At 37.0% G+C, this 27,891-nt stretch overlaps 1 protein-coding gene across 1 annotated transcript in view; it reads left to right on the forward strand.

Annotated features, from left to right (window-relative positions):
* The first annotated feature begins 287 nt into the window (after nt 1–287).
* LOC150104364 (suppressor of lurcher protein 1-like) overlaps nt 288–27,891 on the forward strand; it is a 355,061-nt gene continuing 327,457 nt past the window's right edge. The window contains exon 1 of the mRNA XM_090396464.1: nt 288–417. Coding sequence (XP_090252590.1) covers nt 288–417 — 130 coding nt within the window. The remainder of the gene's footprint in view (nt 418–27,891) is intronic.

The following is a 27,891-nucleotide window of genomic DNA, read 5'->3' on the forward strand; positions in this document are numbered from 1 at the left end:
TTACGCAAGCAAAGTGGTTCACAATACTACTTATGCGCGATTCAAGACCATGAAAAATCACTCAATGATTGCATGTTCAATTTACAAGATTTACGTTTTTCTTAAAAAATTAAACTTTCATGGATATACATAAAATCCATAATCAAGAAATTACACGCCTTTAATACGTGGTGCTTTAGACGAGCATTAAAAATTTCTTGGAAAGAGAACAAAAAACTAATGAAGAGGTATTGAAGTTGATGGAAACAGAGACGTTCGTGGAAGATCTTACAAAGAGAAAGTGCAAGATGGTAGGAGGTATGTTAAGAGGATCGGCAGGGGAAATGTCTCTGGAAATACTGGAAGAAAAATTAGAGAATGAAAGATCTCCTGGAAGACTAAGAACTTCTTGGGTTGATGATTTAAAGAAATGGATGGGTAACAAGAACTATTACGAGATCAAAAGGGATAGCAGAGGAACGGACACTCGGGCATACCATGATTGCTAACTTCCAAATTGAAGAGGCTGCTTGAAGAAGAATATGCAAACCACACCGAACAAATCGGTAGTGTAATTATATTATTTAATCTGGTTCTGTGTAGCTTGCATATCGGCGTTATAATAGATCACGTCCTCCTCCTGCTATAGAAATCTTCGAAATGAGATAATCTTTATACGGCCAAAATGCTCTATGTATTGTCTTCCATTTATTTATCTTGTTTTCCTTAAGAGTACCTAATTCTCCGAAGCAAAGATTAAAACAGAGAGGGTACGATATAAAAATAACTTAAGTATTGCTTTAAGACACACTAAGAAAACATTCAAGGAAAATGAAAACGATAAATTTAAGAACGCATCAAAATTTTCCTCTGCTTTCTTTTATCACTAATCTGGTAAGTCTGTTGAGAAAAATATCCGACTTGGCGGGCGTATATTTACGTTAATCACGTGATCGTTATTTTAACTGGGTGGAAAATGATTGTGCAAGCTAAATCAAGATATGGCATTGGACCATCAATCCATGTTGGAGCCACTGAAACGACGAAATGTAATTTGTTTGCTTGTTGGCTATTTTCATAACGTTTGAAAGTTTCGGCAACGTGTTTGCATTAAACTTGTTTTTAAGTTTAAAATGAAAGGTGCGATGTAGTAGGCGTCTATCAATGTCTGAAAATGACAAAATCGTAGAAGAGTACGTGAAATAATCGACTAAGAGCTGAGTGCTGAGATTTTCGTAGGCTCGTGTAACTGAATTTTGTCCAAATATGTGCGCGCGAAGCGTGTAAAAAATTTCTGTTCCAAACCTGCGTAATACAAGAAACATATACACAGAAGCTTTGCAATCTCACTGTGGAACTGTGAGATTGCAAAGCTTCTGTGTTCTGCGTAGTACAAGAAACAGAAAACGATACACAGAAGCTTTGCAATCTCTGTTATGTTTTCTTCTCGGTACAATGGATTTTTCATACTATAAAATAGACAAACTCACCCAAGAACACACACACACACATACAGTTTACAGATATCTCAATAAATGTCCCGTGAATGCCACTTGTTCAATTGACTCAGCTTAATTCCAACAAAATCAAATCAGATTTGCGTATTCGTTTGGCTGGAAACGGAAGTTGAACGGAGCCAAATTCGGCGAATATGGCATTCGGTTTCCGTATTTGCCGAATTTGGCTCCGTTCAACATACTTTTTTGTGACATTCCGAAAACTTCGATTAATGATATCTATATAGGAAATCGTTATCAAAACCGAAGTGACTGGCTTTGGAAGCAACTAAATTTTGGACCCTGAATTCCTTGTGATGTCACCACAATCGGATACGTTTTTGTGAACCACACTTCGCAGGGTAGAAAACCTTTCTCATAGATAATAATTTTCTGTATTTCCATGTAGGAACAACTCCAATCAGGTTTAATTTCGAAGAAGAATTGCTCCGTAAAACATTCGCGTCATACTTTTCAAAATAAAAACCACATAAAAAAAGAAAACAAGCAGCAGGAAATATTTGAAATAGCAAAATGCAAGACGTTTCGGCAATTTTTTGTAGGAATTTTCAAACAACTGAGGCTCAGTGTTCGCAGCACTGAAATGCACTTTCTGCTGGAGCGACTCGACCACGCTGGATTCCAATAGAGAAATCTTTTCTGCCCCTTTTTCCATCTTCCCTTGAGGCGGCCACAATATTCCATCCGGATGATTTTGAAAAGGAAATTGGCGAAACTTTCCCTCGTGAGGAAGAAATCGATTTTATTTTCGTATCGTAGTAATATCAGGTGTATTCTTTGGATTTGTTTCCAGTGTTTTATTATGCGCAAGTGGAGTTTGAATGGAGTTATTTGCGTATATAAATGCGCGTCTTTAAAATCTCAGCACGCTATGCTTAAGCGAGCATTATTTTACCATGAAATTGATGCCAAAAGCTACCTTTCCTTTATTCCATAATTCGGGATAGGAAAAAAGAAACAATTATGGACCTCTGTTCAGAAATAGGTAACAAATGTCTAGTTCAGATTCTGCTATAAAAGGAAATATTCTATTTATTTGTGGGTTTTTTTCTCTCGCGAGATTTTCCCTCTTTGCTAAGGACGCATTCTTGGTTGAAACTTCTTTGATTCTTGGAGAGAAAGGTGTTCATAACGGAGTTGCTAATCTCCCAAGACATTGAATTTTTTTGTAAGAAATTATGAGATTTTCTTCTCTATAACTTAAAGAAATACTCGAAATTATAATCTTATTTTAAACAGAGCATTTAATTGATTTGTGTAATTGTTGAAGATGATTTCAAGAAATGGTTCTTCTAAGGTGATTGATTTCTTTCGTGTGGTAGTCAGTTTCCTAGTGGGTACCCTACTTACAATTCGCCAATATTTGAAGAAAGAAGACTTTGCACCAGCAGATTTGTCCTTGGGTTTTATAGCGAATCCTATCTACACATACCGTCACTGAATTACAAATCCTCATACAGATGTACGAACGTTCCTAACGCAGCGTATATGCAAAATACTTGGGCGTGAGTCACCACGTCTTCTAGGCAACTATTTAAAAATGGTACTGGTCAATAGTGTTGATCGTAATGGGAAAAAACAACGAAGGATTTTTCAAAGTTCGACAAAGGGCTGATTGTGGGTACCCGTCTGGCAGGAGCTACGATTTTGAAAACAGCAGAGCATACTGGTTTCTTAAAAGGTGAGATATCCATTGTGTTTAATCAGTGGGGGAAAATAACCCACATTGCTTGTCTAAGAGGCGCAATTGTGTCCTAAGGCAGTCTATTAGGAACCAGATCGCCGTCGTCATTAAATGCTTCGGTCAAACAGAACTTCCTGCGTGTAGCAATTGACCGAAACATTTAGTGAAGGCTGTTCCCAAACCATATTTCAGCGAGCTGTGCGCAGGGAATTGAAGAGGATCGGTACTGTCAGTCGCATGCCTATACGTAAAATAGAAGTTTCGAATTCAGTGGCTGCCATGCATAGGAAGCTGGGGACATTTATGAGAACTTTGCATCTCAAATTTAGTTAAACCAGTCTCTGGTTTAACTACATTTAACTAAATGTAATCGTCACCGAGTTTCCTCCTGGAAATTCGGTGTTTTCATCCTGAAAACGAGCACAGCCGCAAAAGAATACACAAGTAATACGGCTGGTCTCTGTCTAAGTAAGCCTAATATTATAGGCTTACTTAGACAGAGAGAATCTGGATTTCATCACTTCTCTTTACTAATCACTTTTTGAATTTAATTAGGAAAGGGATAACGTCGTAAGAGATTAAAGCACATTTAGCTATTCATTTCTATAACGTTAAAGGTGGGGGAGGTAACAAAACAACCAGAAAAACTATTTCTACGTGTATGAACAATAAAAAACAAACAAACTTCAAGCCTCGAAATGTCCTCCACACAGAAGTTTGCGTTTCTCTGAAGAGCTGTGCGCTTAAATCGCTACAAACAACAAAGCACGTTTATGTAAAGATATTCGGTGTTTTGCGATAAAAATGAATGGTGCCGATATTGAAGCCGCATATTCTGGTTTATTTGTTCCACCAAGAAGTGGCTTCACCTTTTAGTGTCCATTGAGTTTAGTTCTTCACATCACAGAATTCTTCTAAGACATTAGACGTGATTTCTGCATCCCTTCTTCCTTTCGATCTTAAGTTATACCCTAAGGAAATGTTAAGTTGTCTTGGAAGTCACTTTGCTTCTATGGAGATGCACCTCCATTGGCTTGTCTTCCTTCCGTGGGCGCAAGAGTTTGCTTATTTATAGCAATCGAACTCTCTTACATGATTTTTAATTAAAATACTCATTTCAAGACGATTTTAATTCTCTCGGTTTTTCTTCCTATATTTCGTATTGTTTATTCTCATTACTATTTTGCAGTGAGTTATTCTGAGACATGATTCTGTTATTGCAATTTATTCTTGTTCCGTATTAGCATGGCTATTCACTCAGCTATTCTTTCTTCATTTGAGGAGAATGTATAATTGCATGCGCTAGGAAGTTTACACAGCGATCCTTCATTAACAAAATACACAACATACGTGAATAATGAAAGCCTATTTGTAGAGCCATAATTTATATTTTAAAGGTGAAAACACATTCATAAACATGGGAGAACTACATATTTAAAACATAGTGAACTTATTGTTATAAAAAGCTTGAAATGGATTTTTTCTTGTAATATGAATGTGGCAGAAATATTAATATTACAAAAATCTAAATGTTTATAAAAAATAAAACAGTATAAACAAAGAAATACGAGCATATTTCAAAAAATGTGAAAGACTGAGAACAGAGAATGTCATGAATATGTATTCATGACATTCTCTGAGTTTACTGTCTTAGGGATGGGGGAGAGAAAAATCCTAATGCCGTGTAAGACCAGCTCACTCACTGTCAGTTAAAAAGCCCTTAACATCTTTGAGTTCTAGACGAGATACGAACCTAGGTTTCCCAACTAGGGTAATGCCGTACGGTAGCTTCTTATTAATAATACAATATTATGAAAAGAACTGTGGATTTTGCAGGCCGATTTGTACCTTTATCATCAGGACTGCTTTTCTGTACGTTTCAGTTAAGTATCTAAATCATTCTCGCATATTAAAACGTTTCTGGCTGGTTTTGTGATGTGAACATAGCTTGACGCAACAGTAACTTTCAACCAAATCCCCAATATGTTAGCAGTGATCAGCACTGTTAAAAAAGAAACATCCCATCCGAACACAGTTAATGGATCGAACAGTTGTCTTCGGTAAACGAGAAGTAAAGAGGACCACGATGTCTCCCAATTACTATGAACGTACCAGCTTCGTTACATTGCAGCCTCCGTAATCAGCTGGTCAGGTTCTCAGTCGGCCGCTGTAGTGTAGGATTCCTTCTAAATAAAATTTCTTCCGCATGAAGTCGCTCAGTCAGGTTAAGCAGATAGAAACGTTCCATTGATCGCGTGTGTTTTGTTGACTTTGTTGTTCCGAGTCTCCATGATGCATCACTCCGTCTATTTTCTTCTTGTTAGCTATGCTGATCTGTTTGTTATTTCTCTTCTTGCCGATCTTTGATTTTTATTTCTTCATATGAATGACAGCTCCCACCACGAGGAATATTTACATTACTTTTTTTCACTAGCATAGCGAGCAGCGTTTCCTCATTATTTGCGAGTGCTTTTAGAATTAGAAAATAAATGCGAAAATTCACTCGCCAAAGAATTATTGTATAGTAAGCGCTAGCTTGTTCAATTCACCCGAAAAAAGTCTTCGAGTCGTAGGCGAAATGTATTCCCTAAACGTTGACCGCCTTTAATGGCAGAGTTTCTCTCTCTCTACGATGCCATGTTGGTGACATTCAGCGACATCTAGTGGATTTTCTTTCTTTCTTGTCGGTTGTATTTGACAGAGAATTGAAATTGTTTTATTTTCTTGTCATTCTTTTGGACAAAACACTTTTTACAGATTAGAAACTAAACGAAATAGGTTATTCTAGTCTGACAGGTTACTAAACTACACAAGATTCAAATCATGTCCGCGAAGACAATAAACTGATTAAGATTTGTTTAAGCAAAGTTTTCCCGGTATTAACAAGATTGTATCGATTTTAGTTTTCTTACTAAAATGTTCGTAATAAATTAAGAAGCGGTTTATTTTTATTGATGGCATTAATCCAGTTTAAGATTAAATAATGTTCCCTGCGATGACATCGAAAAGGTAATGAAACTAATTCTTTTTTCCAGAAATTTCTTTGATAAGACGAATCAACGCTACGTGAATGATGCCTTTTTATTCCTAAAAGTCAATTTGAACATTGTAATTACTGTAACCATACGACTTCGGTAAAGATTTGAAAACACGTCGGAGAAATTACTCCAAGTTACCTGGAGATAATCAGGAAGTCATTATCGCAGATCGGACAGTAACAGAAATTAAACTAAGGTACATCAAGACATTTTCAGAAGGAAATTGCCTTAGCGAAACCCGCATACAAATTGCGTGAACCACTTTTTAAAGTTTTACGTGTTGCTTTAATTTTATCCTACTAGAAACAATATTATCCACCCCCCAAAAAAAAAACTTAATTGAAGTTAGTGTTTACGCATGAGCATATCCTTTTGGGTTTAATTTCATATAAAATATGACCACGTGTTCCGCCACTAATCTCTCCAGGTTCACTACATTTGGTTGTCGTTAAAGTAGAACAGAAGACACCGCCTCCCTCCCTCCCTGCACTCTGGCGGAGGTAATTTCTCTGAAATCACAGCTGCCTTGTTGGGTTCGCCGTAACTTTCATTGGCGACGACAATTCCCATCTTTCTCGTTACGACACGAGGCGAAAATAAGGCGAAATGAGCAAACACGAAAATGTAATTAAGAAAGACGAGCGATTGTGCAGTCGGAGAGTACTAAAGCGTGGCATTAAATCCACTAATTCGACAGTTTTAATTAAATCTAACTGGCTAGAATAATGCTGCGTGACCTTGTTTAATATGTCCAGTTTGTTCAATTGGAAGTCCTCATTTCCTCTCTTAAAATAACGTTTTCTTGGCAATATTCTTGGAGCCGTGACGTCAGCCGCAGGACAGGTATGTTTTAATTAAAAATCCCTCGGAATGTGTGTGTGATTTAAATGTTATGTTAATCTGCTCTTTCTTTTCGAGTCCTTCGTACATTGCACGCATCTGAGAAAAATGAGTCTTGAATAAGATTCTAAACCTTTTGTAATAAGTCCTCTTCGAAATCCTTCGACTGCGCCGCTCTTTGGCAACAGGTGTTTCTTAAAATATCTGCCTTACATTTGTGTCCGCGGTTATTATTTTCCTTCAGATTTATTGTGGCTGAAAAGCATTACGCCATCTAGCGGATGGGAAGTTTAACGCGAGTAAATTTTACAGAAGAAATTGTAATTTAGGAATTGAAATCTTTAAGGAATTTTTCACTTAAAGAGATGCGGGGATGATTGATGCCCTTTGAGAAGATTTTCATTAAGTGTACTCTACAAATGAGGAAGATCAATATTTACGTATTTAGTAGTGCTTCGCTTTGAAACCATTATGTTATATAAACACTATTAATAGTCACTGATTTGGTGGAATTTTTTTGTAATATCATAGTTGAAATAATTCGAATCGTTGTAACTTTTTCGATCGGGCTGTGGCAGAAACAGTATTGGCGAAAGAAAACAGACGATCCCTTGATCAACCCTATGAAGAGGAGATCAGTGTGATCATTTACGTAAACCAGTCGAACTTCGTGTTAAAAAATATTAAATATTCTGTCGGACAAATGAAGGTAGGGTACAATTAATGAACGTGATTAAATTTCGCTGTATTTTTCGGAACATGCACACCGATTTCCTAGCACTAGGTTGGTTTTATGAAGTGGAACCGTTTTTGTTTCGTTCACCGTATGACCTTATTCCAAAGGCTATACTTAACTCTTCCTCTTCCACCCCCGGTGACAGAATCGCAAAATACAACTGCCAAAAATCGGGGTGTGAATTTTTTTGCACATTAATTCTGATTTTGTATATGGCATAGTCGAATATTATGGATCCTTTTGTGTTGATTCTATAAATTTAATGACTGGAGGAACTCTAAATATATCACGCTCTCATAGGTAATGTTGACCTCGAGTGCATCTCCATTGATTGTGATTTCGTGAATGAAACTCGTGTCTGCTAAATGGCAAAGCGTCAAGTCATATCAGGATGGGACTTTCTACCTGAGGGCAGACGTGTCAAGGCAGATAACAACAGGATTAAAAGCCTTTAATGCCACATATCTAATACATACTCTTATCTAAAAGTGGGTGGGGAAGCATGACTTGTGGAACTTCAGCGTTACTACTTAAAAAATTATTCGAGAATAAATATCTCTGTTAGGAAGCCGTAATTTCCATTTCGGCACGATGTTTTCATTTTTAAAGCTCATCTGTTGCGTCCTGAGGTTTAGGTTATAGTTCAAACGAACACCCATGTGAAGGAGACGGTCGTTCCAGAAAGTGGAAGTAGATGGAATAAAAGAGAAGCTGGTTCGGTTGGCTCGTGCTTGGTCTGTGAAAGGATGTTGAATGACGGTCGTTCGCATTTTTATAGGCTGCGAATGACGAATGCCAGTTCGAAGGAACAGCAGTGGTGCGAGCACCTTATATAAAATGCACAGGATGGAAACAGGCGTCTCTGAGACGGCTGTTGGGGAGAGTTTGCGAGAGGAAGGTAATCAGTTAGCCGAACTGTTCTGTTCAGGATAGCATCAAGAATTTCTAGCGGAGGTTTTTGGTAAACTTCACCAAATGCGAGAGCAGCAGTCTGTGGTTGGGCGTATTTGGAATTTGTGCAGAGTTAGTAGACCATACAGTTGAGAAGTCGTGTCTTCAGTGGAAAAAGGACACGAATTTTTCTGAAGAATGAAGAAGGATGTTGGTGTCAATATTGGCTAGAAACGTAAATGCTACCCTGATAAGAAAGATCTAATTATGTATGAAGACTTGCTAATATTAACGCTGAGAAGGGGACAAGATCATTTTTTACAGAAAAAGAGGAGGGGGATCACAATTTACAATCGCCTTCAATGCAGCAAGAATTGTTTAGGTATTTATTTATTTATACAGCTCCATCAGAAAAAGAACTTATACCAGGAGATGAGAATAAACTTATAAGCCATTACATTTGGCACCGCCGTAGTTCGAAACGAGATGGCAAATTCAGACATTTAATGCAGTGAGACCTTAATTGCACTGTAATTTCTAGTAGTCTCAGGCTAAGTTTGCTATTCAGTGTAAAGAGGCTGCAATTTTATCCACTTGATTAACTTTGAACCTTTTAACAGTGTCAAAATAAATGCATGCAACACCATCCACGTATGACTAGTGAAAACTCATTATAATCTTAGAATATTCTGAATATAGCTTAGAATTTTGAAGTTACGTGGAATAATTATCACCAGGTTTTGTTAATTTACTAATCAGTCGTGAACGTTTTTGTTTCTTTTATGAAGTAAAATGCCATTTCCTTACAACTTTCATGTATATATTTATTTTTATTAATAACAAATAATTCATTGAAATCATTCATTCGATTTATTAGGATCTAAGTAGGATCCCATTGCCGAGAAACGCACCAAAATTGTCTTTTTAGAGGGGTGGCTACAAACAATTTATTTCATAACATATTTACCGTGCTGCAATAAGAGAATCACTTCCTTTTTATTAATTATTTTGCATTGAAGATGCTTTTAATCCTGTGAAACAAATTTTGTTACGAGGAAAGACATTACAGTAAAGCACGTTGACTCATATCCCATCTGTAAGCACCCCTCTCCAAACTTTATATTCTTGCTTTTGTGCGTATGTGTGCCTTGTGCATACTGTGACCTATTTGTGTTGTCACAACTTGGGCTCCTCAACAGCTCTTTGCCATGTGACATCGATTCGACACCTGAATTCATACATTTAACCTTGCAAGACAGAAGCATATTAGTTTCTCAAATCTAGCCAGAAACCAGGGGCGGCTCGTGCATAGGCACTGGGGAACTACAGCACCCCAAATTTTTCTCGATATATATATATATACAGGGTGTTCGGGATAAATTTGACATATTTATAATTAATTATATTTTTCCGTAAGTTACATGTATTAACACACACTTCTCTTCATTTAAAAGTTTGGACCCTTCTTCATTCATATACAAGATGTCAGAAAGGATGGATAGCTGGAACCCACCTGAATCATGGAAGAGAATAACTTGTATCATGATGATTCGTGCCCGCCATCAAAATAAGGATATTACGACTGCTGCCCAATGCTCCCTGAATACAGTAAAAACAATCAGGCATGAACTAGAGACTTGCAATGGTGACTACGAGGATGTAGCAAGAAGAAAGATCCCTAGCAGACGATCTGATTGCGTTCGTACAGCAGAATTCCTCGCAAATCTGCAGGAACAGGTGTTGAAGAACCCTGGCATTGGAATTCGGGCTTTGTTCGTGGAGTTGCTAACTGTAGTCAAGCCCTGGATAACAAGGGTAGCCAATGGTAGGCCGTATGTATGGCAGCAGGATTCGGCCCCTTGCCACACCTCTGGGAAAAGTCAAAAATGGTTGTCTGAAAATTTCTACGACTTCACCAGTCCAAATGTTTGGCCTCCAAACTCCCCAGACCTTAACCCCATGGATTATTTTGTATGGGGCGCAGTTGAAAAAGACACCAATCGCACTTCCAGTAATACAAAAGCCCAGTTAATGGATAAAATTAAAACAGTTTTTGCGGCCCTTCCCAGGGAGACTGTAGCATCAGCTTGTTCGAGGTTCCGAAGCAGAATTGAAGCTGTGATCGATGCTAATGGTGGTTATTTTGAGTAAATCTTGTTGATAGTATTGTAATTAACTCTGCCTGTAATGTTTTTTTGTCAATTCATTAAATTTAATAGATACAAAGAAGATTTTCTTTTTCCTTACGAAACTGTCAAATTTATCCCGAACACCCTGTATATATATATATATTAATATTTGCTTATAATATTTAATTTTATAATCAACAATCCTATACAATTCTCTTATTTTGTATAAAAAAAATAATAAAAATCCATCTTGTAGCACTTAGGGGGGCGAAGGATGCTAGCGGCACTGTGTTTACCAGTGTCATATTGCTACGCGCGCAAGCATATGCACGTCATAGTGAGATGAGAGCTATTAGCGTAATGAGGCACTGTCCGTCGCGCAGTTCCACTGTTGTAAACATATAAATATGTAATTTGCGCTAGTAGTAGTGTGTTCGTAGTGCTTATCGTGTTTACTCTCTCTTTAAATATTTGGACATTACAATTAAAGACATAATATTTGTTATAGATTTAATTTTAGAACATTATTGGGGTTATGATAATGGATTTTATTTTTAAGTCATTTTGAATTATACCAAACTGTATAATTTTATCGATAATAAATAATGTTTTTTCATGTTTAATTTTTTTTTTAATTTTTGCCATAATTTTGATATCCAAACACGTATACACTGTACTTACAGTGGGTATGTATATTTCCAAAGTTGCAGCACCCCCATGATTTCAAGCCACGAGCAGCCACTGCCAGAAACATTAAGTTTTCATATAAATGAACAATTTCATTATGATTGGATCCCTAGAAACTTTACTGCCCTTATAAATAATCATATTTTCTCCCTTAGCATTTTCCATATTGCTCTGATTGCGAGACGAAAAATCCTTCCACCTCAGTTCAAGCTCTGGGAAAAGCAGTATAGGAATTATCAGAATCCTAGAGATGTGCACTGGCTGTGAACAAAAAAAAAAAAAAAAAGAGCGAATTTCAGGTGAAACCGCATTGTAATCTCCTAATTCCGTTTTTCGTCCCTAACTTGTTGATCACTCCAAGCAGGCAAATAGCACGTGCTCTCGTGCTATTTGCCAGCTTAGAGTGATTAACGAGTTAGTAATTCACTTTGCTATTTGCACGTGGAATATATGAGGGAACGCCTTAACAACTGCCCCTTCTGAACACGAGCAGATCGCATAAACGCGGATGTGTGCATGACATGCACGTGTTCTCTTCTACTCGTATGAATAGTAAAGTGCTGAAATGATTGAGTGGTATTGTAGTAGTCTTGATGGGAGGGAAAAAACACGTTGCACCCAAAGAAAAGTCAAAAGAAAATGTATTATGGCTTTCAATAGAGTGAAGGAGTCATATCCATAATGCAGTATCGATCAGAAGCTGAATTTTTTAAACAGCGAATAGCAAAGTAGTCCGATGGAAGAAAAAATATTTTCTCCTGATCTCTTATTTGTTCGGAGATATTGCACGCTGAGAAACATTTCAACTTTTTTTCTTTCTTTTTTTTTCTTCAAAAGATTGGCATAAAATGTCTTCGGGAATAATTGCGTATCAGCACTAAGAATGCAGAATTTTTGCCGTTTTCAATGAATCGCAGGTGGAATGTTTTTCTTTGCAAACTCTAACTTAGTAAATTAAGACTGGATATTTTATATTCATAGCTATGAAATGGAAAAATAAATATATTTTAGTAGTCTTATTTTAGTAGTTTTATTTAGTGGTTTATTCGAATCAATAATTCACTAATTTAATTAAAATAGGCACCCAGAAGTTTCAATAGAACCTCAAATGTATCTTCAAACTTTTAAGGAATCGATTTTCTGGAGATGTGGCCACAACCTTTAGAATTTTTAGTTTGCATCATTAAGAATCCTTTTTGGTTATCGAAATAACCTTTCTTTCTCGGTCACACGCAGTTCTCAATGTGATTGGGAGCAATAAACCAAAGTACTGAAACTATATCAAAAGAACAAGTTTGAACTTCCAATATAAAGACAAACGTTGTCGATACAAATGTACACAGTTGAACCCACCATCAGAAATTTTTCATGACATTCCTCATTTGATTATGGGATGGTCTGTTTATACCCAAAACTTAACATTCGAGGAAGATTCTACCAGAGTTCTATATAATTAATTCCTCTCCCGAAATACTCGTTGATTCCAACGGTATTGCATTCTTTTCTGAATCTCTTGTGTGCAGAGATTATGGGAAGATGGCACGCGCTCTGCTGAAGCAAACGTTTACTCTCACCAAGAGGGTTATAGAGAATTAGTTACTTCTCATGGGTGACGTTTGAAATCGGAAAACAAAAGAAAATGTTTTTCCAAACCACTAATTGCAAAAACCATCTTGGTTAAATTTTTTCTCATCTGATGATTTCAATGTTCCTTTTTGGTTTTATAATTTAATTTAGAATATTTTATGGTCAAATCAAAGGGGATGAGGAATAAATAGGGAGCCTTGTACTTTTATTCATTGTAAGCGCAAGTTGCGTTTTATCAGTCGATGAATTGTATTGCAAAGCTAAGGCCTGAAGTGGGCTGAAAAATACCACGTCTGATATTTGGAGCAGGAGCCCGGATTATCTTACCCACAAGCCGATAGCTTCACGACTTTTTAATGCAAGAAATTCAAAACAGGGTCCTATAATATACTGCCTATTTTTGAGGATTTATCTTCGCACCACCATCTTTTTTGTGTTTCGGTTTTCCAATACTTTATATCTGCCCTAAATGCCTATTTGTAATAACGCTAATTTTAACACAGCTTAATCTCTTTCCACATTACGTTTAATGCGTCTTTTATTTATTTTTCCATTAAAAATATCAGGGTGTTGAATTCTATCGATGAGACGTGCCTTCATTTTCTTATGTAAAGACTCGATACACCTTAAAAATAGAACTTTACGTACTGCTCCATCTCTTAGGGCAATAAATTATGTTTGCTCGCTTCTTTCTCGATGTGTTAAAAATCACTGGTACTACTCACGGTCGTGATGGCCGGGTAGAGCAAATGGAAAGAAAAAATAATTCAAACTACGCTAACGTTGTAATCAATCATATGGTTGTATCGTAAAAAGCCTTATCTTTCTGACAGCTCGTTACAGTTCAAGAAAAAATAATATTGTATACTTTCCGAGGATCGTAATTTTCTTCATGCTTTGGTGAGTCTTCGAATGCATTAAAGTTATGTGACAAAATGCGAACATCTTCTGCATGAATTAATGTCCAGAGTCCATTTATTGTCGGCATTCCCTTGTTTCTACTGATAGCAAAAATAATAATGTTCTAACTTAGAGTACCCAGAAGGTTCGTTCTTGGCGATGCATTTCTCATGTTTTGGCTCGAGGGACAGTTAAAATAGTGACGTAAGTTGAATGCATCGATCGCTTCAAAACATTTCTTCTTCTGTTGGCTTAATGGAATGTAACGCTATTCATAAACACCGGAAACAAAAACCCAGTAAAAGAGAGAGAGAGGAGTATCGAAAAACATTCTGTACACCTTTTTAGAGCATGTGTTTCTGCCATTTGGTCGTATTGAGTCGTAAATAAATTGTGAAATAAATATCCTCCACAGCATGAATGGCAATACTGTTTTCAGCCTAATACGACTGGCGCTGTCTTTTTTCTTGCTATTCCTAAAACACTGCAATTCACGTATTGCAAATGTCTCATAACATAAAACTCTTAATCACCTGTCTTACATACTGTAATAGAAAACACGATGACAACACTTCACGGGATGCTTTGTTCTGATTAAGACGATAATTCCCAGTGCACCCATCACTAAAAATATTTCAGAAAAACTCAATATCAGTGGAAGAAATACATGAACTGAGCAATAGTAATGAAGAGTATCTTATGACCATTGGAAAACTTGTCTAGATATCATTCTATCCTAGTCCTGAAACAGCCACTTTATTTTTAAAAAAAAAACTCCAGAGAACGCACACTTCAAAGAATAGGATTCAGTAATGCATCGTATCTCTTTATATCTTTGCTGTCATCCAAAACTACAGTAATCAGAAATAGGACAAAATCCTCTGACGCGTTTTTTTATTCTACAACGACAGTATCAGAACTCATTTTTTGCCCCGACGTTTGGAAATCTACAGGCACTCAATGTCTATTCTTTGGCATCGTAATGATTGAGAGTGAATTTTTGCCAGACTGCAAGGCAGAAGGTAACGAAAGCACCATACACATATTCAGTCATCTCGTGTTCCTAATCCTCAGTAGTAATATGTCGTTTGTTCTGTGATCGATTTTTTTTTAGTTGTGCAGTCAGAAATCCAAGTTTCTTGCAGAAGTAGGAAACAAAACTCCGTCTCGGAGCCAAAATCTAACTTACAGGCCTTTCTTCTTCTTCTTCTTTATTTTTATATTATTATTAACACATAAAGTGTTAATAATAATATATTAACACTTTATGTGAACCTTCGTAACTCAGTCGGTATAGACGAAGCCGTTTGGTCGGAAAGCCCTGGGTTCGCTTCCCGTTCATGACGTGAGGAACCTGGTCTCTTTCGAGTAAAGAGACCAGATAAAGGTTCAGTTAGCCGGTCTCATACGGAGGTAGAGGGTTTTTTCACACGGAAACTCGGGTTTTTCGTCCCGCAGAACAGGCAAACTGACCAGTGAACACACACGGATTATACAATTATAAATACATATTCTTAATCCCTTATTAGGAGGGCTCAACCAGTCCTACGGGGCAGACGAGGAACAGGGGGAACCCCGTACGAATAAATAAAAAAACACTTTATGTTTTTAAATGTTTACTAAATATTTCTAAAAAAAATCCTGGAGGGAAACGATTATCGATATATTCGGATGGCTAAAATGTTTATGAAATGCTTTTATTTTTAGATTGAAACCCCTTTCTTATAAAATTACTGCAATAAAATAATACAATAGCTAACCCTTTCTCGTGTTCTGTATAAGCGCTGAATGAATGATGTTCAAATATCTGTTTCGCTATCGTACAACTGGGAAAATGGAACTTCAGTCGCAGAGCGATTGAACACATAATAAACGTATCATTGACTCTGTATTTTCCCCACTTAACTGACAATTCAAATTCTCAAAGGCAATTGTGTTCACAAAAGGCACTCTTGATATCTTTTCATAAGACATAACAGCAAGCATTATATTTTCAGCAATACCCTCGCGATGATGATGATGATGATGGGAGAAAAGTTTGGCATTTTATGCGCTCTGCTTGGACACATCACTGCATGCAATTTCGCTGCCGTTACTAAAATAAATAAATCTTTTCTGTTGCAAAATATTTTAGAATGATACTTTATTTAAATAACTAAAGGAATTCTATCGAGGAAGAACCCCACTTTAATTACTTCCACTTAACAAACTTCCAAAGCATACAACTAAATAAAGGAAAACATTTACTGACAATGTTTTGGACAGCGAGAATATCATTTTCGTTGTCGAAAATTCATTAATAATATTATGGTAGTTTAAAAATAAAGCAGCAGTATACATACATGCAAATTCAGAATATTATTTAACAACATACGTTTTTTATTTTACCCTATTCATAAAAGAAAAAATTCGAGTGTCAATAACCTGTACCTAACATCCTTATAGTCCTTGTAAGGACTGGCTTAAAGGGGCGAAGCAAGAATGCTTTTCATCTTCCCCGTTATCTGTAGAGGACAGTGTAGGGATAAGGTGTTATTGAGCTATTACAGCTCTGATCATGGCAGGAGGGTAACAGCCGTACCTAACATTGCTAAGACAATGTTTTAATAATTAAGTATGATATTCAATTTTAAAAGGTGTACAAAATATTTTAAAAATTTTTGAAAATGTTTCAAATAATATAAAATTAAAATAGATACAAATTAAGTGGATATTGAATGCAACATTATTTCAAAGCCGAATAAATAGAAACTATAAAAGTTTCGGCGGATCCAAGCGTAAGCAACCGTTCAGGATAGGGACAACTCGTGGTAAAGGTGGAGTAGGTTCTGATCACTTTCATTAGTATTCTCCATAATGCAAAGCACATCTCCTTGCGGACATGTATGACGCTATGCATTATGGGAATGGGTCACTGGGTCCGGCCCCCACTGACGAGACCTCATCAAATGTCGATACCCCCTTCCCATAATGCATAGCATCGTACATGTCCGCAAGGAGATGTGCTTTGCATTATGGAGAATACTAATGAAAGTGATCAGAACCTACTCCACCTTTACCACGAGTTGCCCCTGTCCTGAAAGGTTGCTTACGCTTGGATCCGACGGAATTTTTATAGTTTCTATATTCGGCACGAAACATTCGGCTTTGAAATAATGTTGGATTTTCAATATTCACTTAATTTGTATAATTTTGCATCGCCGAAGTGAAGCCTTTTGGCTCTTTATTTCGGTGTTTCAAATAATTTAAAATTTTCATATCGTAAATCGAATTTTAGATCATAAGTAAAATATTATAAGATAAAAATGAAGTAAATTATCCCCTAAAATTTTACGTTATCCTATCTGTCTCAGCCATCAAACCAAGATATCATATACCATATGATTATTTGTAGTGGAAATGCCACCACAGCGCACGACAAAAGATTCCTATTATAAATTTAGCGAGGTTTGACAATAAGAAAAGCCACTGATCTTAAGAATGTATTCCGAATATCCGAGGGGGGGAGGAGGTTTCGGTTAAATACGCGTTCCAATTTCTGTGCGATCACCGGAATCATTAACCGAAATAAAGTGATGCTAGACTTGCCACGTCGTTCAGGTTAAAGAGAAAGTGACACTCACACAGTGCGGTGTGGCCGAGTGACTGCTACATAGTGGGATCGTGTCTCGTCAAGAAGGTCGTGAGCTGATTAATGCAAGCATCGCCGAACTGCAGCTTTGGACAACACTTCTAATTCAGCTACAACGATGCTGATGGTTCGCAGGGGCCTAAATGCCACGTGCAACCGATCTGTTTCCATTTAACATTTTAAACAGGAAATGCATTCGCTAATTCTATGTTGTCGTGGAATTTAAATGGATTTTCCTTTTTGTGTTAATTTCTCCACACACAGAAATACTAAACAGTTCATAACTATTAATAGAGAAGAGATGAATTCCGGTGTGAGACCGCCACTCCAGTCATAAGAGAACTGAAGTTTCTTGAAAAAGTTACGCGTTTGGTCATTCCTCAGAGCAGGCTTTCGGGGTCATGCAAAAGATAAATACAAATGCAAAAATATATAATTAATAAAATGGGTCACCCAAAGTATTAAATGTACAACAGTCTAGGTTTACAAAGTTTTCCTGGGTGGGAGTGAACATAAAAAATAAGATAAAATAAAAACCGAAGCAGCGATGAATCCCATTGCTTTGCGAAAATTTAAGTACACTATTTAAATACACTTAAAGCTGGAAATGATTTCTGAATCCCCATCTTTTCTGTAAAAACACTACCGCACTTCAGCTTTCTATTGCAATTAAAATGCAGCATTTCGCATAGGAATAAAAATTCATCTTTTTTTTAACCAAATAAAATAAATGTTCAGCTCTCTATGTGAAAAGAAGCCTTCCTATATAAAAGTGTAAAGCGATGCACTTCGGGAGGATGAGATCACATGCTCTTTACCATACTAATGGAACTGCAAGGAGTTGATCAGGCAAGGGACTAAGGGATGATTGTGGACAGGGAATTCAAGTTTGGAGAGTATACTGAACAAAATAGGGATTACAGAAGTTATAGTTCCACTTTATAAGGCATTAATAAAGTCACATCTGGACTATTGCCCACAGAACCGGTTGCCTGGATTCCTTCGTGATGATGTTGTGGAGAGGATCCAGAACGAGTGATAAGGATTGTTGCAGGTCTGTGGAATGTTTCTTATGAGGAAAGATCGAAGGTCTGTGGGATACAAAGACTGTCTGATAAGCGTCACAAAATGAGATATGACAGAAGTTATTGAAGGGGTTTTATAGAGTTGATACTGATGATTATTTTCTGTACAGTGCAGGAAAGGAGAGAACGAGGAGATCATCCCCGGAGATTCTGTAGGAGTGTGGCAAACAAGGGTGTTAATACTAGATTTTTTGCTTGGAGAGTGGGGAATGTGTGGAATGCGTTCGCAGGGGTGGTTGTGCGTATTTCGTCTGTAAATGAGTTCAAGAAGTATTGTGTGAATAATGGTTAATGTGTCAATATAGCGTCTCCCGCGATGAGTCTTCTGACTCCATGGAGACCCGTATATAATAATGATAAGTTGAATAAGCCAATAGCGTTTCTGAAACAAAACTTAGCCCTTCGCAACAAGTTGCCTCAGTATGTACTTAAGCTTCACTGTAGCAGTTGTCGCGGTTGGAAACTTCGTTTTATCGGGCGTAAATGTTTGTCTGCCCTGGAGTGGTACAGAAATGAGGATTTCGGTATTTCATATTAAGATACTTTCAAGCTCTTTCTTTAAAAATTGCTTTATTGTAAAAGTATAAAAAGTATGGTATTAAATAGAATTATTGAAACTTTAACGTGCTGATTTAAGGCCGTATTTTGAATCATTCTTAAGAATTAAAATCACCGGAAAGGGAAACTTAAGAAAAAGTACATTAAAAGACAGGGGTTGGCAGTAATGACTTTCGATTTCAGAACCACCAGGGAAAGAAAGTAGTTAAAACGTATATTCAAAGCTTCGAGCGCAACAAAACGCCGATTGTGAATCGTCGTCATAATCTTATTCGGGATAAAATATGCAATCGTGTTAGATGGCCCTGGTGTCCATAAGGGTAACTCATTTGAGTCGCTTGTAGCATGTATTGTGTATAAATCATTCCAAATATGGTGATCATTGTTCCAGCTTGTCCCCCACGCCACCCCTCAAAAAAAAAAAAAGCATTCGATGTATTTTCACCTCCCGGATTGGCACCTTTCTTAACAGAGGTCTCAAGTGACATAAAAAAATCATTTGGTTGTTATAACAGGGTTTTCATGTTCCCTTTGGTTTGCATAAATTACAAATGCACTACAAGTTTCATCCATGCGTTTGTTCATCCTTCCCAGTTAACAGTATTACAATACACCGTTGCTGCATTGTAATAATGTTCACAAACATTAAGTAAAGTTTGTAAACCAGCTTCTGTTGTTTTGTAAATTGAAGCCAAGTTAGCATTACTTGTATTTCTTCTTATTCAGCCAAGTGTTCTACGTGCATTTGTTTGTTTCACTCCTCACTCGGACACTTTCGAAATGTCACTTTTTGAAGTAGTTAAGCTTGCCTAAATGCATTGTTCTCGTAAATCGATTGCAACTGTGATATAAATAGTATATCATAAAAAATTAACTTTTTATCTTTCCAATGAGCTACCGGTTATGCGTTGCTTGCATAGGACACAAATATTCCGGCTGAGTGAGCAGTTTATTGCTGATACTGTTAATGGCTTTCTGGAAATGAAGTGAGTACTTCCATTTTTGTACAAATTGAGTTTGAAGAATCACGTAACAATTAAATAAGATTATTTCAGAGCGATGTTCTCTAGTCTTCGGATTACGTGCTAATGGCAAATCCGACAGGTTTCTCGAGGCATGACATGGAAGTAAGCATTTATTTCCATTCTCTTATACATTAAATGAATAAAAAAAATCATGATATCGTTTTGCCTTCCTACAAAGCGTCAGTTTGTTCACTGCATGTCTATAAAAAGATTTAAAGCAGTTTCGTCGCCATTTTAATTATAATTGTAAATATATATTCATCTTATCACTAGTTGTATCGAAAAAATTATCTTTTAAGTTAATTTTAAAGGCAACTGTTGTGCATATCATTTGAAGGGTGGTTTATTTCACCAACTTTATTCCGCGTCTGAATTTGGAAACTGAAAATCTCCAGTAGCGGTGACACGAAATAGAGGAGGTAATATAATGCTCAATGTGGATCCCTGGCCATATTTGGCACTGATTTTAATTTTAATAAATAATGCTTAAGAGTCAGTGTAGCTCAGTGGAAGTAGAGTATCCACTCCACAGCGCTTGACCACCCGAAGAAAAGACGTAGGTTCAACTCCAATCGCCGAGTAGAGGAACTTTTTCTAAGCCTTTCTTCTATCAGTCCCAAAGTTAGTCGATCACGCGCAAGCGGTTTTTTGGCCCCGAAACTCGGGTTTTTACTCGTAAGAAAATCGACCGTAGAACCCACACTATCTCAAACAATAAATATATGGTTACGATTAAGGACCACGAGATGGCGGCACTTGTTAGCCGCCTCTCTTCACAGGTTGCCGAGTATAATTAGTGATGCCTTGGGCCAGCTGTCTCTGATTGCTACCGATGGAGATTGAACTGCCACCACAGTCTCCAATCGTTAGACGGTTTAAACTATAAAGGGTTTACGCCATAAAGGAATTAAAAGCATTAGTGAACTTGAAAAAAAATATCCTGATTAAAACATTTTATTTTAAATAATGCTGTTCTGATATGAATATTATTATTATTATAAGTATTATTATATGTGCTAGGTAATGTTCTTGCAAAAACTATGACAAAAATTAGGCGTATATTAGAATACAGATTACTTTATAAAATATAACGTTAATAAATTATTATGCTTTCCGAATAAATCGAACTTCAAAGCATGAAGGCAACAAGATGCTTGTATGGGGATTTGTAAAGGTAAAAGAGTTTAAGATCGTTGACTTCTCTGATGAATCATACACGTATCGGTCGATGGAGTTAGGACGGATTGTTTGAAGAAATTGGGGTTTTCCATCTTCTGCCACAGGGCAATTAGAGCTTTGGCCACACGGATAATGATGGCATCAGACTTTGAGATTGTGGAGGCTAAAAGGTTTAACTGTGACCAGACCAGCTCACCAGATGACATTGAAAAGTTCAAATGTCTTAGTTTACCTTTGCTGATCTGGGACTTGTCACGTGGTCTTTTATTTATAAAGAATACTCTACTTAGAATAACAGCTTAAGTAGTACCCACCAGATACAAATTAATGTTCTTTTTTCATCCAGGTGTTGCTTGCGTCAGGAAGTTTAACTTTCCTAGACTATGTTTCTCTACCTCTTCGCTGTTCATTGTCCTCCTGTTGTCGAAATTAAGGCGCACGCTATTTCGTTGCTTTCAATAATTGTCGATGTGGATGGGTGTCCTGACTCATTTTGTTATTTTGATTTTGAAAAGGTTAATCCGCTTGTATGTTATTACTGCAATAAAACACTCCCTGCACTGTGCTCTGTCTTGGATAATTTTTTCAGCTGCTGCTGCAGCACCCGTAACTCGCGCACACAAAAATGGAATCACTGCACGCGGTTTATCTTTGGCATGTGTAGCAGTGTTGCCAATTTAGCTCTTTTGGAGCTAGAGATCTAGCTCTTTTTTTTTCTTCCCTAGCTCCAAAAAGTTTAATCTAGCACCTAGCTCCAAATCTTGCTCCTTCAGAACCAGTTTCAGCTATTTTTAGTTGTTTTTATAACTTACTGTTAAGAAATTGTTTTAAAGGTTTTCCAGATATTCGCATTTGATAAGGAATTGTATCGTACGTTTGGTGCGAGCATCGTACTCGTTTCAAACGCATGATGACGTCAGTCAGTCAGTCACGTGGCCCAACAGTCTGCCATTTTGTCTCCTTAAAGCTGATAGCGCCGCTACAAGTTAGTCTTTGAACAGTGTTCTGGTTGCCAATTACGATAGCGAGTGGGACGTTTTCAAAGACTGGTCGTAATTCGTTGCAGTAAAGAGTTGTATACCCTTCTTCAAAAATGAGCAAAGAGAAAAATAAAGCGTACAAGCAAAAATTTAGGAGGGAGTGGTTGCAAATCGAAATGTTTAGTAAATGGTTGTGTGTGAAGTTCCTGGTGACGCTACAAAAGGCCACTATAAGTTTTCCCGATCTGATATAGCTGCTAAATATTGTCAGCTTGTAAAGCATAGCGAAACTAAGAAACATCTTGCTGCAGTTCCATATAAGGCTGTTCCTATTACAAATATGCTTGTGAAAAAGTCTGATGAGACAGCGAACTTTGAAGGTAGGTTGGCATTGTTTCTTTGTTGTCACTCATCATTCAACAGTTGCGATCATCTTGTAGATCTTTGCAAATATATCATCCCAGACAGTCAAATTATGCCAAAGGTAAAAATGCACCGAACTAAGTGCTCTGCAATTGTAAAGAATATTCTAAGTGAGCATTTTGAAGAAGATCTATTTGTGGACATTGGAGATGGAACTTTCAGCTTGCTAATAGACGAATCGAATGATATCACAGTGAATTTTAGGAATGGCCATCATTTATTATAGCAAGAAATTCAACAAAATTATGCATACATTTCTGAGCATGGTGGTTCTAGAAAAGTGTTAAGCTAGTGGCATTGTGGCTGCACTGAAAAACGAGCTCTTGACCAAGAAACTGGACATTAAATGTCTCACTGCAATTGGTACAGACAACGCCAGTGTTATGGTTAGTGTCAATAATGGCGTTTATGAACAACTGAAGGCATATATTCCCTCCTTAATTTTAATTAGATGTGTATGTTATTCATTACAACTGTCAATGTCTCACACTTGTGCAGAATCTCTCCCAAGAAAATTAGAATTTTTAGTTGCCGAAACGTATAAGTGGTTTGCACGTTCTTCTTCAAGACAAGCAGCATACAAAGAGCTGTATCAAACTATCAACGAAAATCATTGCAAAAATGAAAGGAATCTGTTGTACCTTTCATTTTTGCATCCTGTTCTAGTTCACGTTCAGCAAGTTAAAAAAAGTTTCGAATCTAACAGTGCAGATATGATGAAATTATTTGAAGACCTTTCTCATTTGATTCGCTCCATTGCTAATATGTTAGTGCTACCATCATCCACAGTCGACCCTCTAGAATCAGAGATTGATGACTATTTGGATCCCAATCCAAATCTTGGTTACAGATTTGAAAGAAAAATTTCAGTTGATGATACAAAAGAAAATAATGCAAAATGATTGATTAGCGAAATCTTAGAAGTAGAGCAAGACAGTTTCCTTTTGGTCTCTTCAAACAGTTAAGCAAAGGTTGCCTGAAAACTTGAATATTTTAAGAATTATGTCTTCTTTTTTCTGCTGACAATACCCTAAAATATATAAAAGAACCTGTTACTCTCATCTTAGAAATAATGCTGAAAACAGAAAAAGATGTTGCTGCTGCTGAATACCAGTACAATATACTGGTATTCAGTAAATAACTAAATATTTACTAAATATTTACTAAGTATTTACTAAATAACTTAAGGAATTCACAACTTATACTGGAATATAAATTAAAATAAACTTTAATATATACTTCCTATATTTCACCAGTTCAGCCACTCTGGGCTTGCAGACGATGCTCTGGTTATACGCCACAGAATACGGTGGAAGAAAGTCACAGTAATACACCGCAGCAAGTATAAATTGGAAAGACTATTCATAGAATCAGCCTCAGCCCTAAGAAACATGCCAAACCTCAACAAATTTGGTTGCATGAGACTGCTCCAAATTTAGGAGGCGTACATCTTGAGAACTTCAGCCCAACGGCCAAGAACACCCACATAGCCCGCCAGGGGACACTCATCATCAGGACTTTAGGAAAAACAGTAGTTTCCTCTCTTCGACCTCATTTGCTGTTTTTAGTGCCTGCGTGCACGTGTCATAATCTTATGTTCCCATGAAGATGGCAACGTGATGATGCGAAATATTGGAAGTATATATTAAAGTTTATTTTAATTTATATTCCAGTATACGTTGTGAATTTCTTAAGTTATTTAGTAATCATGTGCAACCAAAGTATAAGCCTTTCCACAAGAATTACTATCCACTTAAATAAATCAGCAAATATAGAAAACTGAACTTCAGTCCAGAATACTGAACTATTCTGGACTGAAGTACGAGAATATTAAGATGCATCTGGAATGAATCCATTTAAAGAAATTGCTCAGCGTGCAATAAATTTATGAATACTGCCAAATTCTAACGTGGAAGTTGAATGAATTTTTAAAACTAAATGAAGAAACGAGATGGAATTGCCAATGCTGACAGCTGTTTTGCCAGTCAAGTATGGCCTCAGGCGTAACAAAAGTGCTGTACAGGCTATCATTTACCAGCATCTACACTGAGTAATATTGGAACGATGGCCACATATAATAAAGCTGAAAATCTAAGTGAAAACGTGGATGAATTAAGCGCAGAAAACCACATGGAACAGGTATTTAGTCACTTATATGCAAGTATCACTTCAACTTGAATACAGTAAGTAACTTAAAAGTATCAGATACTACTTTTAAAATTTTAGCTTCAAATTTTTATTTTTAACTTCTCTTTAGCTTTTTTTTTAAAGATTTGGCTGTTTTTAGTAATTTTCATTTGGCAACACTAATGTGCAATCGGCGACACATCTGTATTCACGCGGCTAATTTAGCAAGAGAACTGATAATTGATGAAGCCAAATATGCCAGAGTGAAATAGTATAACTACTACATACGTTAGTTAATTAGTAGGGATGAATAAAAGAATGGATAAGGGGATTTGCTGCAGAGCAGATAGGTATAATAAACTCCGGTCAAAAATATTAAGACCATCCCCGTTATTTCACCGTCAGCCATTCCACTCCACCAAGTGTCACTCGTATCGCAGTGAACACCGTGATACTGAAGGTGTGTGCCGCACTGTTGATTCAGAGTTGCTGATCGACATGGGAAAGGGTCATAATCGAATGAAAAAAAGCACGACTGTAGAGTACCTACCGGTCAAGGGTAACAGTATTCGGGACACTGCCAATGTTGTATATAACTGTACGATGTTTGCGAAAGCTGTAGTTGAAGTACTCCAAGAGTGGAAGGATAGTGGACCGAACAGCAGGCACCGGTTCAATGGTGATAGTTCACGCATCATCCATAACAATTGTGAACGCAGGTTTTTCGCTTTGTGTAAGCCCATAAACGAAAGAAATTGCGAAACTTCTGACCATGGAATTTGTAAGCATCCAGTCAAGTTACTTATGCTATTTCTAATAATAGAGAACCAGTTGTAGAGAACCAGTTGGCATCTGAGAGATGTTATTGGACCATTGAAAACTAGAAAAAGAAAAGTTACCTTTTCTGATGAAACTGGCTTCCAGCTTGTGGCGGAGGATTAGGCTAAAACCTGGGAGGAAGAATAAATCACTCCGATGCCATATTTAAGCGGAAAAAAACCGACAGAGTGCAGCTTTATGCTATGGAAGATGTCTTCCTCTTCCAAGGAATCTCTTGTAGTCCGATAAACGTGGAACTTAAGTACGATAATTCAACAAAGTATCATACACAACAGCAGCTTCCAAGTATTATTTCTGACGAATTCGCCGCATTTAAATTGCATTGAACATCTACAGGATTACAGAGATCGAGAGATTCAACCTTTGAATCCTACACCGCAGTCTTATACTAAGCCGAACCATGCCATATATCGGCAGCAAGTGGACGGGAGAAGGGTAGCAACCATTAGGACGCTGGTTGTGATATTTTAACTAGACAGAGAATTAATTTTCAATGAATCCTTTCATAGTTCAATTAATATTTCCTATAAGCCTGCAATTAATATTCTTAGAATCGGATTGAAGTGTCTGATTCTAGTTCTAACCACAGTGGTTTACTGATGTTACTCAAGTTAGAGTAGCAATCGTCAAATCAACTCTGTTAGCTGATGTGGCATTATTTACTTTAGTTTGCTATGTTGACCTCTTAATTCGCGTAGAAGCGATAATATTTACAGAATTACAATTCACGCACTTAATTTAAATAAACAGTACAATTCATTATTCCCTCAGAGTAATAATGGAAAACTAATTATATATAATAGTGTTAATTATGAGAATGATTACATGTAATGATGTATTATCGCTATAAAACGAGTCATAAATCGCCTAATATGTAAAACTATTCATTGCGATCACCGTACGATACTTTCAAGGGTTATGAGCATTTGTTTAAATTCCTATAGCAACAGCACTGTACAGTAATTATTTTCTGGAGATTTAATACAGAAAGAATTACTTAAAAAGAGTTGCTTATTACGGTTTCTTCTTGGTGTATCTTACTGATACTCAAGTAAACCCTTAGTGTAGAGTTAGTATTTAAAGTGGTGAACCAAAAGATGGAAACCCTTTCCTCACACATCTTTGTCATTGAACCAGATGCTTCCTCTAGAATTTTTTCTAACAAAGGGTAGCTGGGCTGTTTATCTGTTGTCCAATAAGAACATTCTTTCAATATTTCCTCTTGTGTTACGGCACGGAGAATGCGAAAAAGTCATTGACAATCAACAGCTTCACTTGTAGTAATGCATAAAAACATCGCATATTTATTTAGGGGGTCGAATGCTTCTCGTCCGCGCGGTTAGCCTGGTGGCTTTGCGCTTCGCAACCATATGCCTGGAGAAGGAATGTCCCAGGTTCGATTTCCGTCGACAACGTGAGGAGCTCAAGGATCTTCCATAGCCAAGTTAGCCGGTCTTGGGCGTGGACAGCAGGGTTTTTCCCCAATTTATCTGGGGTTTTTCATCAGGCAAACAGGCCTCGTGAACATACGCGAATTACAGTCATGAATATCGTCCTTAGGGGATGCAGCAGAGGAGTGGCGAACCAGCTGCATTAATATGCCAGTAACCCCTCATTATGAGGGGACTCAACCCGTCCAAGGACGGACGAGAGGGATAAGACTTTTATCTCAAATGAATTACATTCCAATGTTTTGGTTTTATTTCAGCTGTCTTCTAACCATAAAGACTTTGAGTCATAAAGAATTCAAACGTTCTTCATAACTTAAGTAATATCTTTGAAATGTTTATGCAAATACCGTGCAGCTTTGAAATAAAAAGTCTTATTCACATATGTCTCAACTCTAAAAGATTTTGTTGGGTGAAAAACTGTTTGTGTTTGCACAACTACAAGTTCCAATTATTCGCTGAACTGTTTACCCAAAAGGGCCCCAGAATTTCGGCTCTTTCTTACTTCGAGGTGCGATTAAGGGATTTGCGATGCGAGATGACTCCGAGCACATGTTATGGTGGTCAATTATCTTTTAGGCCTTTCTTTCCTAAATATAAGACCGGA

Source organism: Typopeltis vanoorti, chromosome 8, assembly GCF_054136105.1.
Source record: "Typopeltis vanoorti isolate ZY-2024b chromosome 8, IOZ_Tvanoo_1.0, whole genome shotgun sequence".
Taxonomy (NCBI): Eukaryota; Metazoa; Arthropoda; class Arachnida; order Uropygi; family Thelyphonidae; genus Typopeltis; species Typopeltis vanoorti.